This window comes from Rhinolophus sinicus, linkage group LG15, assembly GCF_036562045.2.
Source record: "Rhinolophus sinicus isolate RSC01 linkage group LG15, ASM3656204v1, whole genome shotgun sequence".
In the NCBI taxonomy this organism is placed as follows: Eukaryota; Metazoa; Chordata; class Mammalia; order Chiroptera; family Rhinolophidae; genus Rhinolophus; species Rhinolophus sinicus.
Window position 1 is genome coordinate 31,760,051 of NC_133764.1, and position 21,207 is coordinate 31,781,257.

At 33.5% G+C, this 21,207-nt stretch overlaps 1 protein-coding gene across 2 annotated transcripts in view; it reads right to left on the reverse strand.

Moving 5' to 3' along the window:
• Positions 1-1,537: 1,537 nt before the first annotated feature.
• ABCA5 (ATP binding cassette subfamily A member 5) overlaps positions 1,538-21,207 on the reverse strand; it is a 58,412-nt gene continuing 38,742 nt past the window's right edge. For both annotated transcript variants that reach the window (XM_019733015.2, XM_019733016.2), the window contains 17 exons: positions 19,372-19,485; positions 16,694-16,864; positions 15,612-15,725; positions 15,069-15,203; positions 13,564-13,638; positions 12,737-12,828; positions 9,345-9,471; positions 8,929-9,043; positions 8,737-8,828; positions 7,720-7,895; positions 7,307-7,382; positions 7,097-7,191; positions 5,233-5,352; positions 3,986-4,135; positions 3,539-3,618; positions 2,384-2,439; positions 1,538-1,869 (listed from right to left, as the gene is read on the reverse strand). In XM_019733015.2, coding sequence (XP_019588574.1) covers positions 1,762-1,869; positions 2,384-2,439; positions 3,539-3,618; positions 3,986-4,135; positions 5,233-5,352; positions 7,097-7,191; positions 7,307-7,382; positions 7,720-7,895; positions 8,737-8,828; positions 8,929-9,043; positions 9,345-9,471; positions 12,737-12,828; positions 13,564-13,638; positions 15,069-15,203; positions 15,612-15,725; positions 16,694-16,864; positions 19,372-19,485 — 1,896 coding nt within the window. In that variant the 3' untranslated portion in view covers positions 1,538-1,761. The remainder of the gene's footprint in view (positions 1,870-2,383; positions 2,440-3,538; positions 3,619-3,985; positions 4,136-5,232; positions 5,353-7,096; positions 7,192-7,306; positions 7,383-7,719; positions 7,896-8,736; positions 8,829-8,928; positions 9,044-9,344; positions 9,472-12,736; positions 12,829-13,563; positions 13,639-15,068; positions 15,204-15,611; positions 15,726-16,693; positions 16,865-19,371; positions 19,486-21,207) is intronic.

Below are 21,207 nucleotides of genomic sequence, written 5' to 3' on the forward strand. Positions count from 1 at the left end.
TAAACAATGCAATGTGCTATTTATTAATTTATCTACAAAGGTAAAGATTTTCTTTCAGATGCGTCTGGAATTGTATTCATCATGCAATACTTAAGTGCAGTACTAAACATGTAACAGTGAGACTCTCAGATGAAGAATCCAAAAGCTTGGTATCATGAGGCAAGTAACTGTCAATAATAAAAGACTAAAAACTAGTACCAACTAAATCTTACAAAGAGAAATAACTTAGCGGTGGTTTGTAAAATCCAAGCAGAAACTTTAAGACAGCTCATTTAGGTGAGTTAAAAAAACCTGAGATAGGAATGTGTACAGCAGTTACCAAAGTTATGGGGGGAAATACCAGTCACGTACCTTGTGCTGAGACTGAGAAAGGAACACCATTTTAAATCAGCTGCTAGAGCCTAAAATCAGATGTCTTATTACACAGTAGAGCTAAAAGTTCATCACATTTTGCCTATTTTAAATAGCTAATTTTATTAAGGGGTTTGGCTATTTAAAGTAACTTAATACCAAATTCTTCTGTGGTTCCCATTATCACACTTGCAATATATTTACTCTTGCAAAGTTAATACTTTAATTCATCTGGTTCAAATATAATGTCAACGATACTATATTTTACCCATACATGGGTTCTACAAGGAAGGACAATTGACCTTTGAACAACATGGGTTTGAATTGCGCCGGTCCACTTATAAGCAGATTTTTTTCAATATATATGTACAGTATTATAAATGTACTTTCTCTTCATTATGATTTTAATAACATTTTTTTCTCTTGCTTACCTTATTGTAAGAATACAGTATATAATACATACACCATATAAATGTGTTGACTGTTAATGTTATTGGTAAGGCTACCAGTCAACAGTAGGCTATTAGTAGTTAAATTTTTGAGAAGTCAAAAGTTATACATGGATTTTCAATTGCAGGGGAAAGCGGCAATGCCCCTAACCCCACGTTGTTCAAGGGTCAACTTTATTTTCTGAGATTACATTAACCATAACCTTACTTCAACTCTGACAGAGTGAAATTCTGGTTTCTTATTAAAGAGAATTACGTATGTATTTTACTGTCAACGAAAGAAATGTAACTTCAAATACCTAAGTTACCTATGTCTAAAATCACCTAACAGAATAAGGTCTCATTTATTATGATTGATGAGTGCCACCTAGTGGATGTCACTTCCTGCAAACTTCTATCTGCACTGAGATTGTCTAATATTTATGCTGTAGCTTTTTAACATGCCAACTTTCATTCAAAGTTTCTTTTAGGAATTAAGAAGGAGAAGCAAGAAATTTTTACTTTATGTCTATTTTCTATGTATTATTTATGTATTCATTTTTTATTTAGATTGGGACATTATATACTTGTGTAACAAGATGGCATAAACTGAAATAAAGGTATCTGTTCAAAATAAAATTCTATCACTATTTCTTTAAATCATAAATTTAGAAGCACTGTTTTCCAAAGGTAAAAAAGTAAATATTCAATGTCACATATAGACTACAGTTCATTATACTTCAGATATAAACATACAGTTTCAATTAATTATACATAAGTTTTATTTGAAGAAACGAAAAACATACAACCACAGTACTTCAATTAATGAACTTAGGAAAATCCCAAGTGCTTTTATAGTTCTTCAGTTACCATTAAAATAATACACTTTTTAAACCAGTTAAAATAAAGTGAAAAAGAAATAAATTCAGTAACATAAATAAATTCAATAAATTTCAGTATTACAGATTTGAGCAATACAAATTCAAAATACTACTCTGTCTTCCTGTGTTCTTTCCCACCAAAGTGTGCTGTTTAAAGTTCCACAACTATTATCTTCTTCCTCTTGTTCTTTAGTGAGTTCAACAAAAACCTAAATGAAAGTAAATAAGTGAGTACAGTATTCTGTATCTCATTTACCTCAAAGAATTTTTAACTAAATCAGAAATAGCATAAGGCTATATCTAATTACATTAATGATTCAAGTATCAAGAGACTTACTGCTATTAGTACATTTAAACAGAATAATCCCCATTAATCATATACCAAGATGAATGTCAATTTGGAGGATAAGATTTTTTTTGATTAATATATTTAAGTGGCACTCGCATAACAAATAATTTATAAATATTGAAGCTATGTAATTTGATATGCTACTGTAAAATACCATCATCATGACCCATTTCATTAAACAGAAAAAAATTGAGCTATTCAAAATAAGCAGATGAAGAACCTAAAGTTGTTTATATACAAAGTTTAGGAATATTGTATAACGATTTGCCTCTGATTCACACTCCCTCCCCCTCCAATATAAACTTAAACTAAACAATTAGATATTAGACACTTTCTTCTCTAAAAGAATTTTTAAAAATTTAACATTATAGTACCTGTTCCAATGTTGCTTGAGAAAAGCTGTATTCTTCAATGGCAAAAGTATGCTTAGCTATTAAAATATGAAAACAATATTTTACTGATCAATATTTTAAAGAATAAAAATGGCAGTAACTACTAAGTGGCTAATAATCTTTTATTAAAAAAACCCCGAAATCTCTGTAATCAACTCATTTTAATTTGAAGCTACCCAAAAGTTATTTTCCTCTTGCTTTGTTTCTCTTCCCCACCCCCACAATTCCTCATGGCCTAATAAGCACAATATATTTAATATTACTTGCCTCATTTCATCTTTTCCAAGCATCTCCTCCTTACTCTCCTTTATCTCTTTCCTCATTATTCCTTTTTTTCATGATTTCTTTTAATCTCTGCTCTCTATTTCGCATTCCCGCATTCTAATACTGCTTGTTCCTGACTTCTTGAACTAGATCCTGGATATTATTCATATGTCCATATAATTTCTTAAAATTTATTGCAGATCCTTTTGCAATCTAATCTAATGCCAAATTTTCTATTCATTCTTTTAATTCTCCTAAGTAGTTCAGGTGTTCTCTTTAATCATAAAGGAATCACCAGGAAATACAGGTTGTTTCATAGATTATAAATGCCATAAAACAACCTGTATCTGAATACTTGCCCTCTCCAGGAGCTTACCTCCCTCACTGCCACCAGCATATTTTTATCCTACCTATCATTTATTTTACAAAGGTCAAGATTCAATTGAGCTTCTTTAAAGCTTTAAGGAATGTCTACCCTCTGATACTATGAATTTTCCTCTCCTCTCTCCTGCTGCTACTGGAGTCTTGCTACCATTTCTACTTCAATAGCCTAATATGAAGAAAGAATTCAAGAAACTCAATGCTCCCACTTCTGGACTGAGCTAGTGAGGGCTAATTAGCTGAACTTTATCATAGATGCAATGTGAAAAACTGTGGTGATAGCTCTTAAAATAGTAAAAGTTTTACACTACCATATAGGTGATCTACCAAATCCACACAGTATTAGTATTTACCTTATCTTAGATTAATAAAAGGTTATCTTCCTATTTACTATAGTTTCTACGATAAACTGACTCCCAATTTCTAAATTTTTAAATAAAATTCTTTTACAATTTGAAAGCTATCTTACCATGTTTTACAAATGTTACTTACCTTCTTCCAGCTTAGAAAAAGACTGTGAAAGGGACTGAACATCTTCCTTAGGAATTTTGTAAGCCAAAATAGAAGAAAAACTAAAAACATAGAAAAATAGGAAACATTTAAATTACTGCTATTGTGTTCTAAAGCTAAAGTTCAAAATTTTTAAAGTTCAAAATTAAACACCAATAACTTATTTTGATTCTGATTTAGATAAAAATTACTACTTGAAGTCTTAAACTATTTCCATGCACAGTAACTCACTACTAAATAAAAACTTGAAAAAGTTCAAATACTATCGAATATTGAAAGATCTAACAATAAGTTAGATATAAAACTCCAGTCATCAGACTACACTGATCCAATATTAGTGCTAATACAGACTTCCCCCCATCCTTAATATAATAACACATTTTTATGATTATTGCTCTATAAAAAAAGTTAAATTTTGAAAATCTTTACCTTTCCTGACGGCTTGCATTTGGGAAAATATATTGAATTTCTCTTTGAAGGCGGTCTATTTCTAAGTTTTCTATCCAGTCCTTTAATTTAATTTCCAAAAAGTAACCTTTTCCAAATTTACTTTTCAGATGCTGGACTGTCCCAATACATCTGTAATAATTTTTAAAAGAAAGCTCAGATATAAGACTTGACAGTTTCAAAAACTATTTCTCATCTAATGAGTGATTTCAATAAAATGTTTACGAGGGAATACTTTTAAATTTATAGAAAAGTTACAAATATACAGTCTCCATACACCCCTCACCCAGTTTGTTTCCCTAATATTATCATCCTACGTTACTATGGCACATTTGTCAAATTAGGAAACCAACACTGGCACATTACCATTTACTTGACTTTATTTGGATTTCACCAGTTTTTCCACTAATGTCCCTTTTCTGTTCTAGGATCTATCCAGGATACCATATTGCACTTAGTTGTCTCCTTAGTCTCCCCTGGACTGTGACAATTTCTTACTCTTTTCTTCTTTTTCATGACTTTTGAGAGTTTAAGAAGAACTGGTCAAGTGTTTTAGTAAAATGTCCCTCAATTTGGAGCAGTCTTATATTTTTTTCATGATTACACTACGGTTATGGGTTTTGGGAGAAAATACCATAGAGCTGAAGTACTTTTCTTATCACATTATATCAGGCAGTACATGAAATCCACATGACATTGTCTGGTTAAGATAGCACTTGTCAGGTTTGTCTAATGTTACTATCTTCCCCTTTCTATACTTTAGAAGAGACTGGCTAAATCCAGACCACACTTGGGACACAGATGGGGGACTAAGCTTCCCCTCCTAGAGGGGGTAGTATTTACATATTTATTTGAAATCTTTCTATAAGGAAGATTTGCCTCTTCTCCCACATTTATTTATTCAATCATTTATTTATAAGAATATGAACTCATGTATATTTATTCTATACTTTGGGTTATAATCCAATACATTGTCTAGCAATTTTTTAAAATAATCAACATTCCAAGTTGTTGAATAATTAAGCCCATTGCAAATGCAAAGTAGGTAGCCATATTTTGGGAAAAATTCACATATTTACAAGTAATTCTATAGAAAGCAAACTGATTCAACAACTCAAATAAGGAAGAAAATGTTAACATTTAAATTAATATGCATTATTATACGTTTTTTAAATGATGACATTTAAAATCCACCCTCCCACCCCCCAAATAGCTGGTCAGACATCTACCTTAACTGCCCAGATACCATGATAGCCACTCGGTCACAGACAGCCTCTGCCTCCTCCATATAATGAGTGGTCAGGATAGCAGCCCGCTTTTTGTTTTTAAATGCAGTTCGAATTGCTCGCCTACAAAACATAGAATAAAAGAGAGGAAAGAATCTGTATGTTAATGAAAATACCCGGGTTTTTAAAAAACCCAGCTATTTGGTTAATTAGGGTAATTAAAATATATCAAATTTCAATTGCTGTACTTATTTCTTTCTGCCCAACCATGATTTTTCTATAATAATTTATTTTCCCTTATTTTTAAAAGCTTGTCAGACAAATTTCATGATTTCAAATGCTTCTATGCATTAAAAAAATGAATTGTGAAAACTGATGTCTCTTCACGTTGTAACAAAAATAGCCATAGAATCATAGGAAAACCTTAGCATGCATCTAAACCAAATCTTCCATTTTATAGACACGGTAATCAAGCCTCAAAAAGTTGGTCAACTAAGCAGTACTGTGAATTCCTAGAAAGAATTCCAATATAAATTCAAGACAATACCAGGGTGCCAAAAAAAATGTATACAAGTGGACACTTTGGTCAACATTGCTCAAGCAGTAGTTCGCCATAATCAGAAGTGTCTGGATGCTGATGGGAACCACTTTGAGCACCTCTTGTCATTGCAGAAGTCAAACATGACTTGTACTCATCTTTTTTTTGAAGATTTTATTGGGGAAGGGGAACAGGACTTTATTGGGGAACAGTGTATACTTCCAGTCCTTTTTTTCCCAAGTCAAGTTGTTGTCCTTTCAATCTTAGTTGTGGAGGGTTCTGCTCAGCTTCAAGTTGTTGTCCTTTCAGTCTTAGTTGTGGAGGGCGCAGCTCAGCTCCAGGTCCAGTTGCCGTTGCTAGTTGCAGGGGGCACAGCCCACCATCCCTTGCGGGAGTTGAACTGGCAACCTTGTGGTTGAGAGGACACGCTCCAACCAACTGAGCCATCTGGGAGCTCAGCGGCAGCTCAGCTCAAGGTGCCGTGTTCAATTTTTAGTTGCAGGGGGTGCTGCCCACCATCCCTTGCGGGAGTCGAGGAATTGAACTGGCAACCTTGTGGTTGAGAGCCCACGCTCCAACCAACAACTGAGCCATCCGGGAGGCAGCTCAGCTCAAGGTGCCGTGTTCAATTTTTAGTTGCAGGGGGTGCTGCCCACCATCCCTTGTGGGACTCGAGGAATTGAACTGGCAACCTTGTGGTTGAGAGCCCACTGGCCCATGTGGGAATCGAACTGGCAGCCTTTGGAGTTAGGAGCATGGAGCTCTAACCGCCTGAGCCACCAGGCCAGCCCTGTACTCATCTTTTGTTATCGGTATATAATGAGCATTAGAATTTAAATAGTTTTTCCTTTCTTAAAATACATATATATACATATACGTGTATATATATATATATGTGTGTATACACACACACACACACACACACATATATATATATATGTATATGTATATACATATATATATTTGGCACCTTCTGTATTATTATGAGAAAGAATTATAATTTCTATGTGAAACGACTAGGAAAAAACCTTTTAAAAACTATTCAGACAGCAATACTCTTTATTTTAATAATTACCTATATACTCATTTTTGTTGTGAAATACATAAAATATTATCAATATTTCATGAAAAAATGATAGTTTGAAACGTTTAACAGATTCTATAGAAATCAGAGTATTTAATTTTTAATTACTATTTTATGTATGTGTAGTATTTAAAATCAATATGTATATATAACTAGTATAAAACCGTTAGTTATAATAAACTATTCTTTTATTTGAAAGTATGATAGTGTGTAATGTGTCCCAAGTGCCTTACTGTGATACTCACCACATGTGCTGTTTGGCTTTAGGATCCATACCCGTAGATGGTTCATCTAACAAAGTAATCTTAGGATTCCCCAGCATACTTAGAGCAAAACACAACTAGATGGAAAGAAAATGGGGGGTGAGTGCTGCAATATAAGGAATTCTATCATAACAGTATCGGACACTAAACTATCAATAAAACATACACATATTTGTTGTTTAATAAAAGTACCTTCCGCTTGATTCCTGCAGGTAGTTTCTTTACAGTTTTCTGAAGATGTTCCTTCAAATCAAGTGCATTTGTTATTCTGCAAAATAGATAATACAAAATGAGTATATTATACTCACTGTGATCATTGACATTCTTTTTTCTAGAACACTCTGTTGAAGCTTACAATTAGACTTCCAATTAACATCATTTTAAACAAATTAATATCTTGATGAAAAGGTTCACTTTAAGTTTCATGACAATTATATTTATTCTGTAATTAGAAATATAAAAATTGCCGTTTTCTTTTCATAGTTATCACAATTTGGTAAAGAACATATGAAAAAGTAATGACTATTTTCTCACACCTGTTATGAAGTTTTTAAAATGTGAAATGTAAATCTTTCTCCAGGTAACAAAAAAATTCTAAATTTTACCGATTTGTGACTTCTTTCATGTCACTTGGACTCATTCCTTTAACAGCTCCATAAATTTCAAAATGTTCCTGCAATGTAATATATGACCACAGAGGATTTATCTGAGGACAGTATCCCATACACTTAATGGAATCATCATCTTCAGTTGGGTCTGAAGAATAGTCTCCTAGGAATACCTACAAAAATACAAACCAATTTTAAATAACTATTTTTGCTTAATTTACATTGTAAAGGAGGTGGCAAGTGAATTACTTCAAACACCTTCCTAAAGTTAGGGTAATAATCAGGTCAGATTTTTACTCCTTTTGATGAAGAAAGGACATACATCGCTAAATCAAGAGTTCAGTGACATGGCCAGGAAGGATGATCAGGAATGCAATAATGATTGACAAAGCAAGCCTCAATTTTAACTAGGATGCTCGGGGGTCTCATTGGAAGCTAATATTTGAGTCAGAGAGGTAAGCAAATGTAGTCATTTGAATTTCTACGGGGTAAGGAATAGCCAACATGAGGAATAGCTAAGACAAAAACCCAAAGAAAAGAATATGCCTGGCACTTTCCAAGAAAGCAATAAGCCACACAGTGTGGTTGGTGTGAAGTAAGCAAGGGGAAGAGGAGGAGGAGATAGGATCAGAACAGTTTTGTGAACTTTCCAGAAAGTAATGAATGATATTTGTATAATCAAAGAGTAATCGATGGCAGGGTCAAGGTTAGCTGCCATACCTCATGAAATTAATACTACTGTCTTCCATTCAGTTGGTGGACAAATCACCCATGCACATAGTAATTATAAAAGCAGAAATACTGCATATGTGTGTGTCTGCACGTATGTTATGAAAATTTTACTATGTACATTATTTTCACAGATAACCAAAAAGATCACAATTTTTCATACTAAAAATTTAATATTAAAAAAATAAAATTTAAGCATCAAACTCCTAATTTGTCATTAAGAAATTTATCTTAATTAAAAATATAAATCATAGTAAACATATCCCACACCCTTGTATATCATACCTGGCCTGAAGTTGGTTCAATATCACCAACCAGAATATTAATAACTGTGCTTTTGCCTGCACCATTTGGGCCCAACAGCCCCAAGATCTCTCCTAAAGGAATTGATAGAAAAATCATAATGTTAAGTGAAATTAAAAATGGAAATTACTCTTCTGGAAACATTATTTAAGAAAAAAATAATTAAATACCAGCCTTTTTTCACACAGAAGGAGACGTATTTAGTTGCCACTTTCTTTACTTTTCTTGTAAGAAAATCTTTCTTATCGTCATATTCTTTATGCAAATTGCTGACCATAATGGCTGGTTTCTAACAAAGGAAAGAAGATTTAAAGACAGAGTTATAAATCAGAACTTACCATGAAGCAACAGGCTGCACTCAACTCATGTCCATACCATAAGAACTGTATTTGCTAATAAAGGGTACTGTATAAATAAGTACCCATTTGTGACTGAAATGACTTATTCAAAAGTAAGTGGACAAAAATACTTTTTCAAAGACTTTGTTTCAGATTGATTAATATGAAAAGAAAATATTTTCAGATTATTCCTCTGCATGGGTAACTGATCACTGCACATTTAATATGACTGAGCAATAACGAATAAATTACCTCTTCACAACACTGGCAACTCATCAGCTCCCTGACCTTTAGTCTTTCGGCTTTGACATCTTCATCTTCATCGTCATTGTTTGGTGGTTCTGGACACTTCTTATTTGGGGACTTTGTTGAAAGGGTCCTAAATATAAAAAGATAGTAGACTTTCAAATAATTAAAATAGTAAGGAATTCAACCACTGCATAGAGAAAAGACTGAAAAAATACGCCAACCTGAGAACTGTGGTTATCTCTGAAAGACAGAATTAAAGAGCTGTATTTCATTCACTGATACTATTTAGATATCATCTAAATTCATTCAACAATATTATTTATGACCAGTACATGTCAGGCACTACTTCACACAAAGATAAAAAGATAAAAAACAACAACCCTGGGCCCCTCCCTCAAAGAATTTACAGGACGGGTGTAAATGAGCTTGCTCGGAGTAGATGTAGAGGGCTGCCATCAGAACCAATAGAAACACCACAAAGGGAAGGCAAAGGAAAAAGTGTTTCCAAAGGAAATTTTGAAGAAATAATAAGGTAAAAAGGAAAATAGCAGTTGACATTATGGAAAACTGGAACAAAAGAAAAGTATAAGAAGAAAGAAGTCAATCATATTAAAGCCTGCAGATTAGTTAAATAAGTTGAGATACTTGACAAGACAAAGAGGACGTCATTAGCCATCTGACTGAAAACATTATCAGTAGAGGGGTAAGGGCAGACACCAGACTGTAGGGCGTTAAGGAGTGAATGGGAGGTGAGGAAGTGGAGACGGAAGCACTCTGGCTGTAAAAGAAGAGAGACCGGATAAGAACTAGAAAGAGATTCAGGTTTAAATGTGATTTATGAGTTCTGCTGTCTATTACTTTGTTTTGAATAGGAGAAAAGTGAACCCCTCCAAAAAGAAAATCACCCTGTTAAGATCCAAAAGCGGAACTGACTGAGCGACATTGTTAGGCAGACAGGATAGAGTTGGATAATAGGAGGGGCACCTCTTGCTCTGGGACTGGGAAAAGGCAAAAACAATGAAAGTGTGTCAGAAACTTAATTCATAATTAAGTGCTTTTGTTTTCTAAGATGGCAAGATCCTTTACTAAGGAGTAGAAAATAAGGTGAGGTGAGTTAATTTGGGGAATTTGAGGAACACAAAGAAGGCTTGGGATAACTATGGGAAGGAAAGAGATAGGACGGTGCCAGCTAACTAGGAAAATGTGATATGGTTACCGTGTTAAAACAAAGCTGAGTTTATGTGGGATAAATATGTAATTTATCAAACTGCATTTTTATGTTATTTTTCTCATGTACAATTAGAGTGACCAAAATGATGATTCTCAGTGGGCAGGTCAAAGATACAGAAGATGAGGGTGCTGAAAGAGGGTGAAAGTGATGAATCACGGAGCAAGGCTGGTTAGAGAAAAAAGTAAAAATAATAGGGATTTGCTAATACATTTGGGAGAACAGAAAAAATCGAGAGTATGAAATGATAGGAGAAAAGTCCAATAGGACTAATAAAATAAGATGGCTGGAAACAATGAAAAGTTACTGGTAGAGCTAGACACTGGAGTTTAAGATTATACAGATGAATTGAACAGCAGCAACGGCACGGCTCTGATGCAAATACATGGCGAAATGGAACAGAGACAAAAATCACTGGCTTGAAGAAAATCAAACTCTGAGGGGTTAGGTTATCTATGTGGAAGCTGAAGTCTCCCCAGTGATGACAGTAAGAAAAGGGGCAAAGAGGAGAAGAGTCGGATGCTAAGTCTTCAATGAATGTGGGACGTATCCAATGGTTAATAAATAACCATTACATGTTTATCTATACATTCCAGTTTTCTACAGTATGTTAATATTCAGGAAATAAACAAATATGTAAGAAATATTAAAAAAAAATTCAGAACCAACTTAGTACCAATAGCTATATTTGAATAAGCAACTCTTCTTAAATTTAAAACACTGTGAAAAGAAAATGCAGAGACTTGGAGAAAATAATTTCAAATCATATAATCTATCCAGTAAGAAAACCTGTATTCAGAATATATAAAGAACTCATAATTCAAGAATATAAAGATATTTCATTTTTTTTAACGGGCAAAGGATTCAAACACATTTCTCAAAAGAAAATATAAAAATGGACAAAAAGCACATGAAAAGATGCTCAACACAGGAATCATCAGGAAAATGCAAATCAAAACCACAATGAGACACCACTTTATATCCACTGGAATGGCTAAAATCAAAAAGATAAACAGTAACAAATATTGGCAAGAATGTGGAGAAAACAGAACCCTCAGACATTCCTGAAAGGACCGTACAGTGGTCCCCCCTTTTTGGTAGTTTCGCTTTCTGCAGTTTCAGTTATCTGCAGTTAACTGCAGTTTAAAAATATTAAATGTTAAAACTGCAGAAATAAACAATTTACAAGTTTTAAATTTCATACTGTTCTGATAGCATGATGACATCTTGAACTGTCCTACTCTGTCCACCTGGGACCTGAATCATGTCTTTGTCCAGCACTCGTTATGTCATTTAGTAACCCTCAGTTATCAGATGGACTATTTCACTATCACAGTGGTTGTGTTCAAGTAACCTTTATTTTACTCAATAATGGTCCCAAAGCACAAGAAAGGTGATGCTGGCAATTCAGACATGCCAAAGAGAAGCCATATAGGGCTTCCTTTAGTGAAAAGATATGCATGTATAAGACAAAAAAATAGTACATCTAGAGTTGGGTACTACCCACGATTTCAGGCGTCCACTGGGGGATCTTGGAACATATCCCTGATAGATAAGGAAAGACTACTGTAAAATAGTGCAAACACTTTAGAAAACAGTCTGGCAGTTCTTCCAAAGGTTAAACATAGAATTACAACATGACCCATCAATTCTACTCCTAGGTATCCACACAAGAGAAATGAAAATATATGTCCACACAAATACTATACACAAATGTTCATAGCATCACTATTATAATAGCCAAAAAGTGGAAACAACTCAAATGTCCATCGACTAATCAACGGATAGTGTGGCCTATTCATACACTGTAATAGTACTGACCAAAAAAAAAAAAAAAAATGTAATGAAATACTACTACATGCTACAACATGGATGCATCTTGAAAACATAAGTAAAAGAAGCCAGACAAAAAATGACTACATACTGTATAATTCCACTTATATGAATGTTCAAAATTGGTCAATCTATTATTTAGAGACAGAAAGTAGATTAGTGGTTATACAGGGTTATGAGGTATGGCAGGAGGGATGGAAAAGTAACTAGTAATGGGTACAAGGTTTCCTTTGAGGGTGATGAAAATGATCTAAAATCAGATTATAGTAATAGTCGCACAGCTCTGTAAATACACTAAAAAACATTAAAACTTAAAAAAAAAAATTTAACTGACCTGAAAAATGGATCCTTTCTTATTGATCTGCCTCCGTATTTTTTCTCATAGTGCTGTAAGAGGAAAATCCATAGTACACACTGCAAGTAAGGCTAAAAGAAGAACATGGAACAGCTCATGAGTGAATCTTTTTTTTTTCTATACCAACAGAACAAAGACCACATATATCAGTTTCCTTACCAACACCAGAAAAATTAATCACTTTTTTTGCATGTCATATCAGATATGAATAGATTTTAACACATTTTTTGGGGGAAATGAGTAAACTTGTCATATTGCCTCTAGTTGGAACCGGCAAAAATTTTGCAAAGTAAATAGAGACCTCTTTTTAAACTAAAACACTGAAAGTTTCATAGAAAAATATCAAATAGATCGAAAGATATGAATATTTTACGGAAAGTCTAATTTGGTGAGAAAATGTCAAAAAAGCCCCGCGTTACGACACGATTTGGCGGGAAAATGCCCGCTTACAAAGTGTTAATATAAACCAACATAGATTTTTAGTAAAATAACCCTTCACATACTTTTCTATCTCTGTTAAGTTCATTGGTTGTCAGCTTCATAAAATATAATCAAAAGGGGAAAAAAGCTGTTTTTGAACCTAAGGAAGTCAGAATAATTAAATAATGTAAAAAAGCCAAGAATATTAAAATCGACGTTCAGTAAATGAAAATTATTACCACCAAAATGCACATTAGCATTAACTAACACATTCTTTATGCACCTTCGATTTTATGCAAGAGGATACAAAGTAAAAAGGAAATTAAAATCATACAACTAAACTTAAGGTAACATGCTAACACAAAAACATTTTCGTTATTTCTTACCGATATAACAGCCACCAAAAATCTGTCCCATGGATTATAGGTATCCTCATTTTTTTGTATATTTTTCCATAAATCCTAAAACAAAAATTTTTTAAAATGTATATGCTGCTGTGATATTGTGACATAATGATATTTGGTCTTTGACACGGGTTCCTGGCACATAGCTTCTAACATCCTTGGATTTCCTGAGTGATAGAGGTGATAAGAGCATCTTTTGTTGTTTAAAACAAGCACCTTTCAACCAAAGCTGACAGGTGACTCTTGGGAGAAAGGAGGCTGGTTGCCAGAGGAACCAACCAAGTGATTAGAGGGTTGGAACTTTCAGCCCCATCCACTGACCAAGAGGGCAAGGAAAGGTATACCCTAAACACATGGTTTGGAGAGCTTCCAACTTGATGAAAACATTCCCATACTGGGAGGGTGGTACACTCCAAACTCCCAGGGACAGAAGTTTCTGCATTTGGGACCTTTCTGGACCTTGCCCTATTTATCTCTTAACCTAGCTATTCATTTGTATATCTGCTATAATAAGCTGGTAATAGGAACTAAAGTGTTTCCCTGGGTTCTGTAAGCCATTATAGCAAATTATTGAACCTGAAAAGGGGTCATAGGAACCCTGGATTTGTAACCAAGTCAGACAGAAGTGTAAGTAACCTGGGAACCCACTACTTGCAACTGGCACCTGAAGTCGGGGGGCAGTCTTGTGAGATTGAGCCCTTAAACTGTGGGGTCCGCGCTAACTCCAGGTTAATATCATATTGCTTTATGTGAGGGAAAAACCCACATATTTGGTGTCAGAAGTATTGTGAGTAATAGTTTTCTTTTAGCTGCAATGTGTAGAAATATTTGGATTAAAATGAAAACATGCATTTTGTTCAGCAAACATGTATTTTGTATAAATAAGTTAGCTACTACTATTAATAACTGTGATTTGTACTTAAATTCTTCCCCATCCCCAAATATTTCTATCTAAGGAGATAACATAAACATATTAAACTGAAACAAAAATGGGGGTGGGGAGTAAAGAGATTAGTGAGTGGAATTAATCAGTAATCATCCTAAGTCAATAATTCATCACTTAATTTTCTTAATCACATGGAATTTTTTTCAATTATCCAGGCTGAATAAAGCTAATCTGTTTTTATTTCTTCTTTGAAAAAAAATCTCTACACTTTATTTTCTCTAATCCCTTTACAATACATTACATAATCTTTGAAAAACACCCCCAAATACTGAAGTCAGATCATATTTATAATTTATGTGCATATATCATCTTGGGCATCAAAGAACATGTAATGGACACAGCCCTCCTCTGAGACTTTAAGGTTTAAAAACACATATAAAAAGAATCTGCAGTAATTTAAAACTGCTGCAGTAACAACAATTAAATCAAGTAGTAGCAGCTAATATGAAGAAATTTTTTACTATTTTCAGTACAAGAGCTAAGATCTCAAAGATTAGGTACTATTATGCTTTTTAAATATTAAAACACGTAAGAGACCCACCTTTATGAAATAAATCAGACAGCCTAGAAGTGGATAGATCGGAATAGCTATGCAAAATGTATAATGAAGAATAGCTGTAACTGTGTATCCCATAAAGAAAGTTATTTCGGTGATTGCCGTGCAAACCAACGCTATCTAAAGAGGAAAAAAAAGGAGAAAACAAGTGAAAAAGTGCTTAGAAATTTCATGCTCAGCATTAACTATGTTTTCAATCCTTAGTAAAACATGAAACCAAAGATGATAGTTGGCCAGGAAGCACCAGGGTACTGGTACCAGTTGTTTTTAGCTGGCACCCTTGCCGAGCAATTGTTAAATGCTTTCAATAACATCCCTTCATGGAAGGGATGATGCAGAAGACAAATACACAGACAATAAGATGCTGCCAGCTATGTATCTATTTAAGTTCTGTACTCAGAAAAGACACACTAACATTTTTCAATGTAATCCTGAAAGAGTTCAGGACTCTTTTTTATCAAGTACAATCATGAGTTTCAAATAAGTTGCTGTGAAAAGTTGGGATGAATAATATAAAATGTGACTTACCATAGAATAGATTAATGACCAAAATTCCTTGGTATTTGAAATTTTTTTAAAAGTGAAAGAAATAACATAGGTAAACAGAATAACTGATGGAACATAACCAATAAGACAAAAAACCTGTAAAACAAAAATGTGTAATTTTATATGAAAATATGAACAACAATACATAGATATAAAATACCAGTCATATTAAACTATTAAGGACTAATTATTCAAATTTTACTGCTCAACAAATCACTCCCCAAAATAAAATTATAGTAGGAGTTACCACGGACATTTCTCTTAAATCAAGAAAATTCATGCTTTTAACTAATTAGCACAATCCTGAATAATTCATATAAATTGTTCACTATTTGCAGTTCTTTTCTCTGTCCAGCAAAATGCCATCTCCTGTCATTTTATTATAAAAACAAGTATAGCTGGTTACAACTTTATCTTTCTCAATCAGCTATTAGCTACGATCTTAATATACAGCACTTAAGGCATTTTGTAAATTTTTAAGAAAAACTTTTATTAATTTATAAGGCAGAACTTAATATGTAAGGTCAGTATGATCTCTGGGAAAATAGAGATGTTTACTTTCATCAAACCCAACCTCATTTAGCTCCTGGCTTTTTCCTCAAATAAATCATTCATATGAAAGGGTCTAGCAGCAGTCATTTACATATGAACGTGAATGCAAATCACACTTTTTCTTAGTATTTTAAGCTTAATTTTAAATTATGGAATAAAAGAGCTTCTTTGTGAAATTATTTTCAGGCATAGAGACAAGGAAGACATTTTAAGGAAGCACTATTTAAGTATTCATGATTACACACAAGTAGGTAGTCTACATGAAAAACCACCTCAGTTTCAAGGAAACATTTTATAATGGTAGTAAGTTATTGTTTTTAAAAATTGCTTATAGTACTATAAATTGCATTAATTATAGGTATTATATACAATAATTAAATAGAGGCTGGCTCTATTGTCTGTAAAAAAAATAAATATCCAAAATACTCAACCAGCCAATTGTAACATTTATAAAGGTTTTGTTTTTTAAAGTAGCCCTTTATTTATAAATAGCACAACTGATGTTAACTTACCACAGAAAGAAACTTTACAGCATAAAAATATAATCCATAATGAAATGCAAATAAACTTCCTAGCATCAAAATAAGAACGACAAAAAATAAGGGGATATCGACAATAGCTTGTCCAATCCAATATGCAGATGGCAAAAGACCTGCAAGTTTAAGTTGAGTATAAGCTTTGATCTGAAAAAAACAAAAGAAAACAATTAATTATAATTTTAAACACTTTGCAAACAAACAAAAACTCTAGCTAATTATTGTAGAACTCTTAATTTTATATCAACAAAACAATAAGTCTATATTCCAGGTCTATAGGTAATAAAAGCCCTCCTTACAGCTAAATATAAATTCCATTTAGCCTGTTACAACTTCAATCAATTTTTCAGAATCAGACTACAACAGTGCTGCTAAGAAACATAAAACTAACACGAAAGGTGTTGTTGGGGTTTTAGCTGTACAATAGTGATTATGCATCATAGTCGTCAAAACATGATAGTGAAAATGTGTGGAAATAGATGGAAAGATCTATTTTAAACAGGAAAAGGAATCTCATTTTTAAAAACTGACCTTTCATGAAAACACTAATAAACTGCCAACTACCCTCTGGATTTACACAGGGCTTTCAGATTAAGTGTGAAACTTTGTATAAATAATGTACTTAAAAGCCTTTTATACATATATACTCTTGTGTAGTACATAAACGTAAGCTGTTAATACTACCATAAGTAAATAGCATTTTCATGAGTACTAAAAGTAACTTAAATGATATAGTTCTTTTAAATCCTAATGCGCTCATTACTTAATTTGAAATTTTAAAAAACTTTTACAAATCCAAATTCTTAACAATTTTATTCAGTTGATTTCTGTTATCAAAAAGACATCCCTTCTAATAATTAAAAGTTATATGAAAGAACAAGCCATAGAGTAAGGTAAGGGGAAGCATGGAATATAAAGTGTAGTTAAGAAGACGAAAAATTATTAAAAAACTGGACAACTGTTGTGCTCAATGAATTATAAGAACAAAAACACAAATTCCAACATAAAGTATAAAAACATAAACCAAGTCAAATACAATTATTTTCAATAATCCAATGGAATGCTCTTGTTATTCATACACTGCTGGTGGAAATGTCAAATGGTTTACCTACTCTGGAAAACAGTTTGACAGTTTTTTATAAAACTAAATATGGAATCACCACACAACATGGCATTGTACTCTTGAGCATGGGCATGTATCCCAGAGAAATAAAAACCTCTGTTCACACAAAAAACCCATACACAAATGTTCATAGCAACTGAACTCATAATAGTAAAAAACTGGAAACCCAAATCCACACCATGGCAATAAAAAGAATAAACACTGATACATGCAAACTGGATGAATCTACAGGAAATTGCGCTTAGTGAGAAAAGCCAACCTCAAAAGAAAATATGCTGTGATTCTATTTGTACATTCCTGAAATATCAAAATTAAAGAAATGGAGAACAGGTCAGTGGTTGTCAGAGGTCAGGGAGGGGGTGGGGCAGGCGTGTGGGCTTGAAAAGGGCAGCAGAAGAGATCTTTGTGGTGACAGTACTGTTATGTATCTTGATGTATCAATGTCAATATTCTGGTTGTGATATAGAACTACAGTTTTGCAAGATACTATTGGGGTAAAGTGGATCAGAGTACATAGGGTCTCACTGTATTATTTCTTACAACCTAACATGAATCTATAATTACCTCAAAATAAAAATTTGAATAAAAAAAATTTAAGTGGAAACAAAAAAAGAGAAAAATGGAATTGTCTAGTAAGTTTTATCTTTGAGGGGTAGAAATTATGGATGATTTTTATTTTCTTTATACTTTACTGTATTTTCTAAAATAGTACAATGAATATATATAAAAGTTGAATATATTTTTAAAATATCTCCTGAAACTCATGTATTACTTTTACATGAGGCTTAATCTCATTATTAATCTCACTGTATAAAATAATTTAGACAAAACTTGCTTCCACTGAACTAAGAACAGATATGGAAAGAATGAGAATTTTGATTAGAGGAGTAAGAGAAAGACAATTTCGGCAGAATGGAAGAGTGGAAGGTTTTGAACGGCCAAAAGACTGTGTAAGATCATCATCTGCCTGGATGGAGGACATCAAAATGAGAAGGAGCAAAAAAGGTGAAAGAATACTAAGAAAACCTCTGTACACATAGCAATTTTCCTTAGGTCCTGGTGATGACAATCATTTCTCCCCTTTTTTATTTAACATCAGTTAATTGCCTTATGCAATCAATACATTCTATTGAAGGTTAAGGGAGAGAGGCAGTTTGGTGTACCAATTAAGAACATAAGGATCACAGTGAGTTCCCAGATCTACTACTTAACACAAGATGAGTTAACCTGGACACATTATATGAACACTTCCATCTTCCATTTCCTGACCTATAAAGTAGGTAACGTAAAACTTACCTCACAATGTTGTAAGGATGAAAGGATATACTTTAAAGAGTATGGCAAGAATCTGAGTATTAAATGATAGTTACTACTATTACTATAAGAAATTATAATAAATGTATTTATACTCCATTTCTTACTCCTGAAATAATTATATGTAAATCTTGCACTCATGCAAAATAGGTTATTTTTAATGAGATTTCTTATTAGCAAACTATAACTGTAATTTTTTAACTGAGTCATTCATTACCTTATGATTCTCTGCGTTTTCCATGGCAAAGTAAGGTGGCATTGCAGTGACAATGATTCCAAGTAAAGCTGCTTGAAAATACATCTCAATTTTAAAAACTATGTCTGTAATTTCCTGAAAGACAACCACAGAATAAGAAACAAAACTGAGAATTACTTTATATCATCTTAGTACTTCCTACAAGCCTATCAAAACCTCTGAAGAAATACATTGGACAACCATCCCAGGAACAGTCTACATGAAAAAACAGGTGGCAGAGTGAGCAGGCAGTGAGCTCCAGTACCAACTTTGCTACTTATTAAATAGCGATATGATCCTGAGCAAATCACTGTACTTCCATTTCATTATCTATAACACAGAAAAATATGGCATATAAATTAACTTCACCATGTAATTAAAAATAATAACTGCACAGAGAGCAGTTAACATATCCACCAGTGGTTCTATGCAAGGAACATGACCATCTCAGAATGATCTTTGATTCCTTCATTGGTTGCCTGGACTATAAGCCAACTGGGATCTTGGGGCCCTACTTTTCTCCAGTGGGAAAAGCTATACTCAAGCTCAGCTTCCTAAGGCACCAGGAGTTTCTTCTCCCCAGCACACAGGACTGTAACTCCCACAGGCCCCAAAGGTCCCTAGCTGCCCCAAATGCAAACTACCCAGAACCAAGTGTACTGTTTCACCCCCCCACCCCAACAAGGCCATTTTCTTAACCTTGTTCTGTAAGAAGATGTACCCCTGGAACAAGGAAAGTGTCTGCTCTAGAACAGAACCCACACATGTCTAGCAGACACCCTGGTCTGGCGTACCCCTCCACAAGTGGAGACAGACTTTGTCCTGTGGACCCTGGCCGTCTGAGCTTTTACCAATAAAGCCAACTCCTTAATTCATGCCATATGACACTCTAGAACCTTCCCCAACCTCTTGTACATGACAGCGGCTAAAACCAACAAGTATGTTAGCTAAGCAGTACAAGAAATGGAGACTAAAAAAAAAAAAAAGAAAAAGAAAGAAATGAAGACTAATGAGACTACAGTGGGATTCAATCACACAGAATCTGATGAAGAAAAAAAAAAAAGGAACATTAATAAGACTATATCTATGAATAGCGAGCTTTAAAAAGACCCATTTCTTTCCCTCTAGTTTTAAAAAATAATATGATTATATGTCAGTGAGGGAAAATGTAAGTTACAAGATGTATTGTAATAGCTATAGATATACACAGATGTAGTAACATCATAAAAACATGTAGGGGAATTATAAATTTTGAACTGTGGTTACTTCATGGAGCTAAAGAAGGAAACAAAACTGGGAAGAGGTACACTGGGGATTTCAACTGTATCTTTAAAGTTCAAATTTTTTTTAAGTATGACAAGATATTAACATTTGAAACATTTGAGTAGTAGATACATGGTTGTTTATTTTCTTCAGGTCGGAAATATTTCACACACAAAAAAAAATCAGAAGGGATAGCTACAACTTCAAAGATTTCAATAAACCTAAACACTGGTGACTCACAAATATTTATTTCCAGAAATCTCTCCATTTCTATATCCAAATGCCTACTACATGTCCATCAGGCACAAATGCCGAAACAATTCAGTAGACTCAAAACTGAAATCAGTACCTCCATTCCACCAAATAAACCAAAAATCTCTTTTCTACTTATAGTATTCTAAAAATTGGTGACTACTACTATGCACCACATTACACAAATTTCTAACATGACTCCTTTCTTCTTCTCACCTCACAAATGCAACCGTGATGAAGTATGCCACATCTCTTTAACATCTTTTCCCTTTTCCCTCTGTCGCTATTATTACTGCCCCTGCA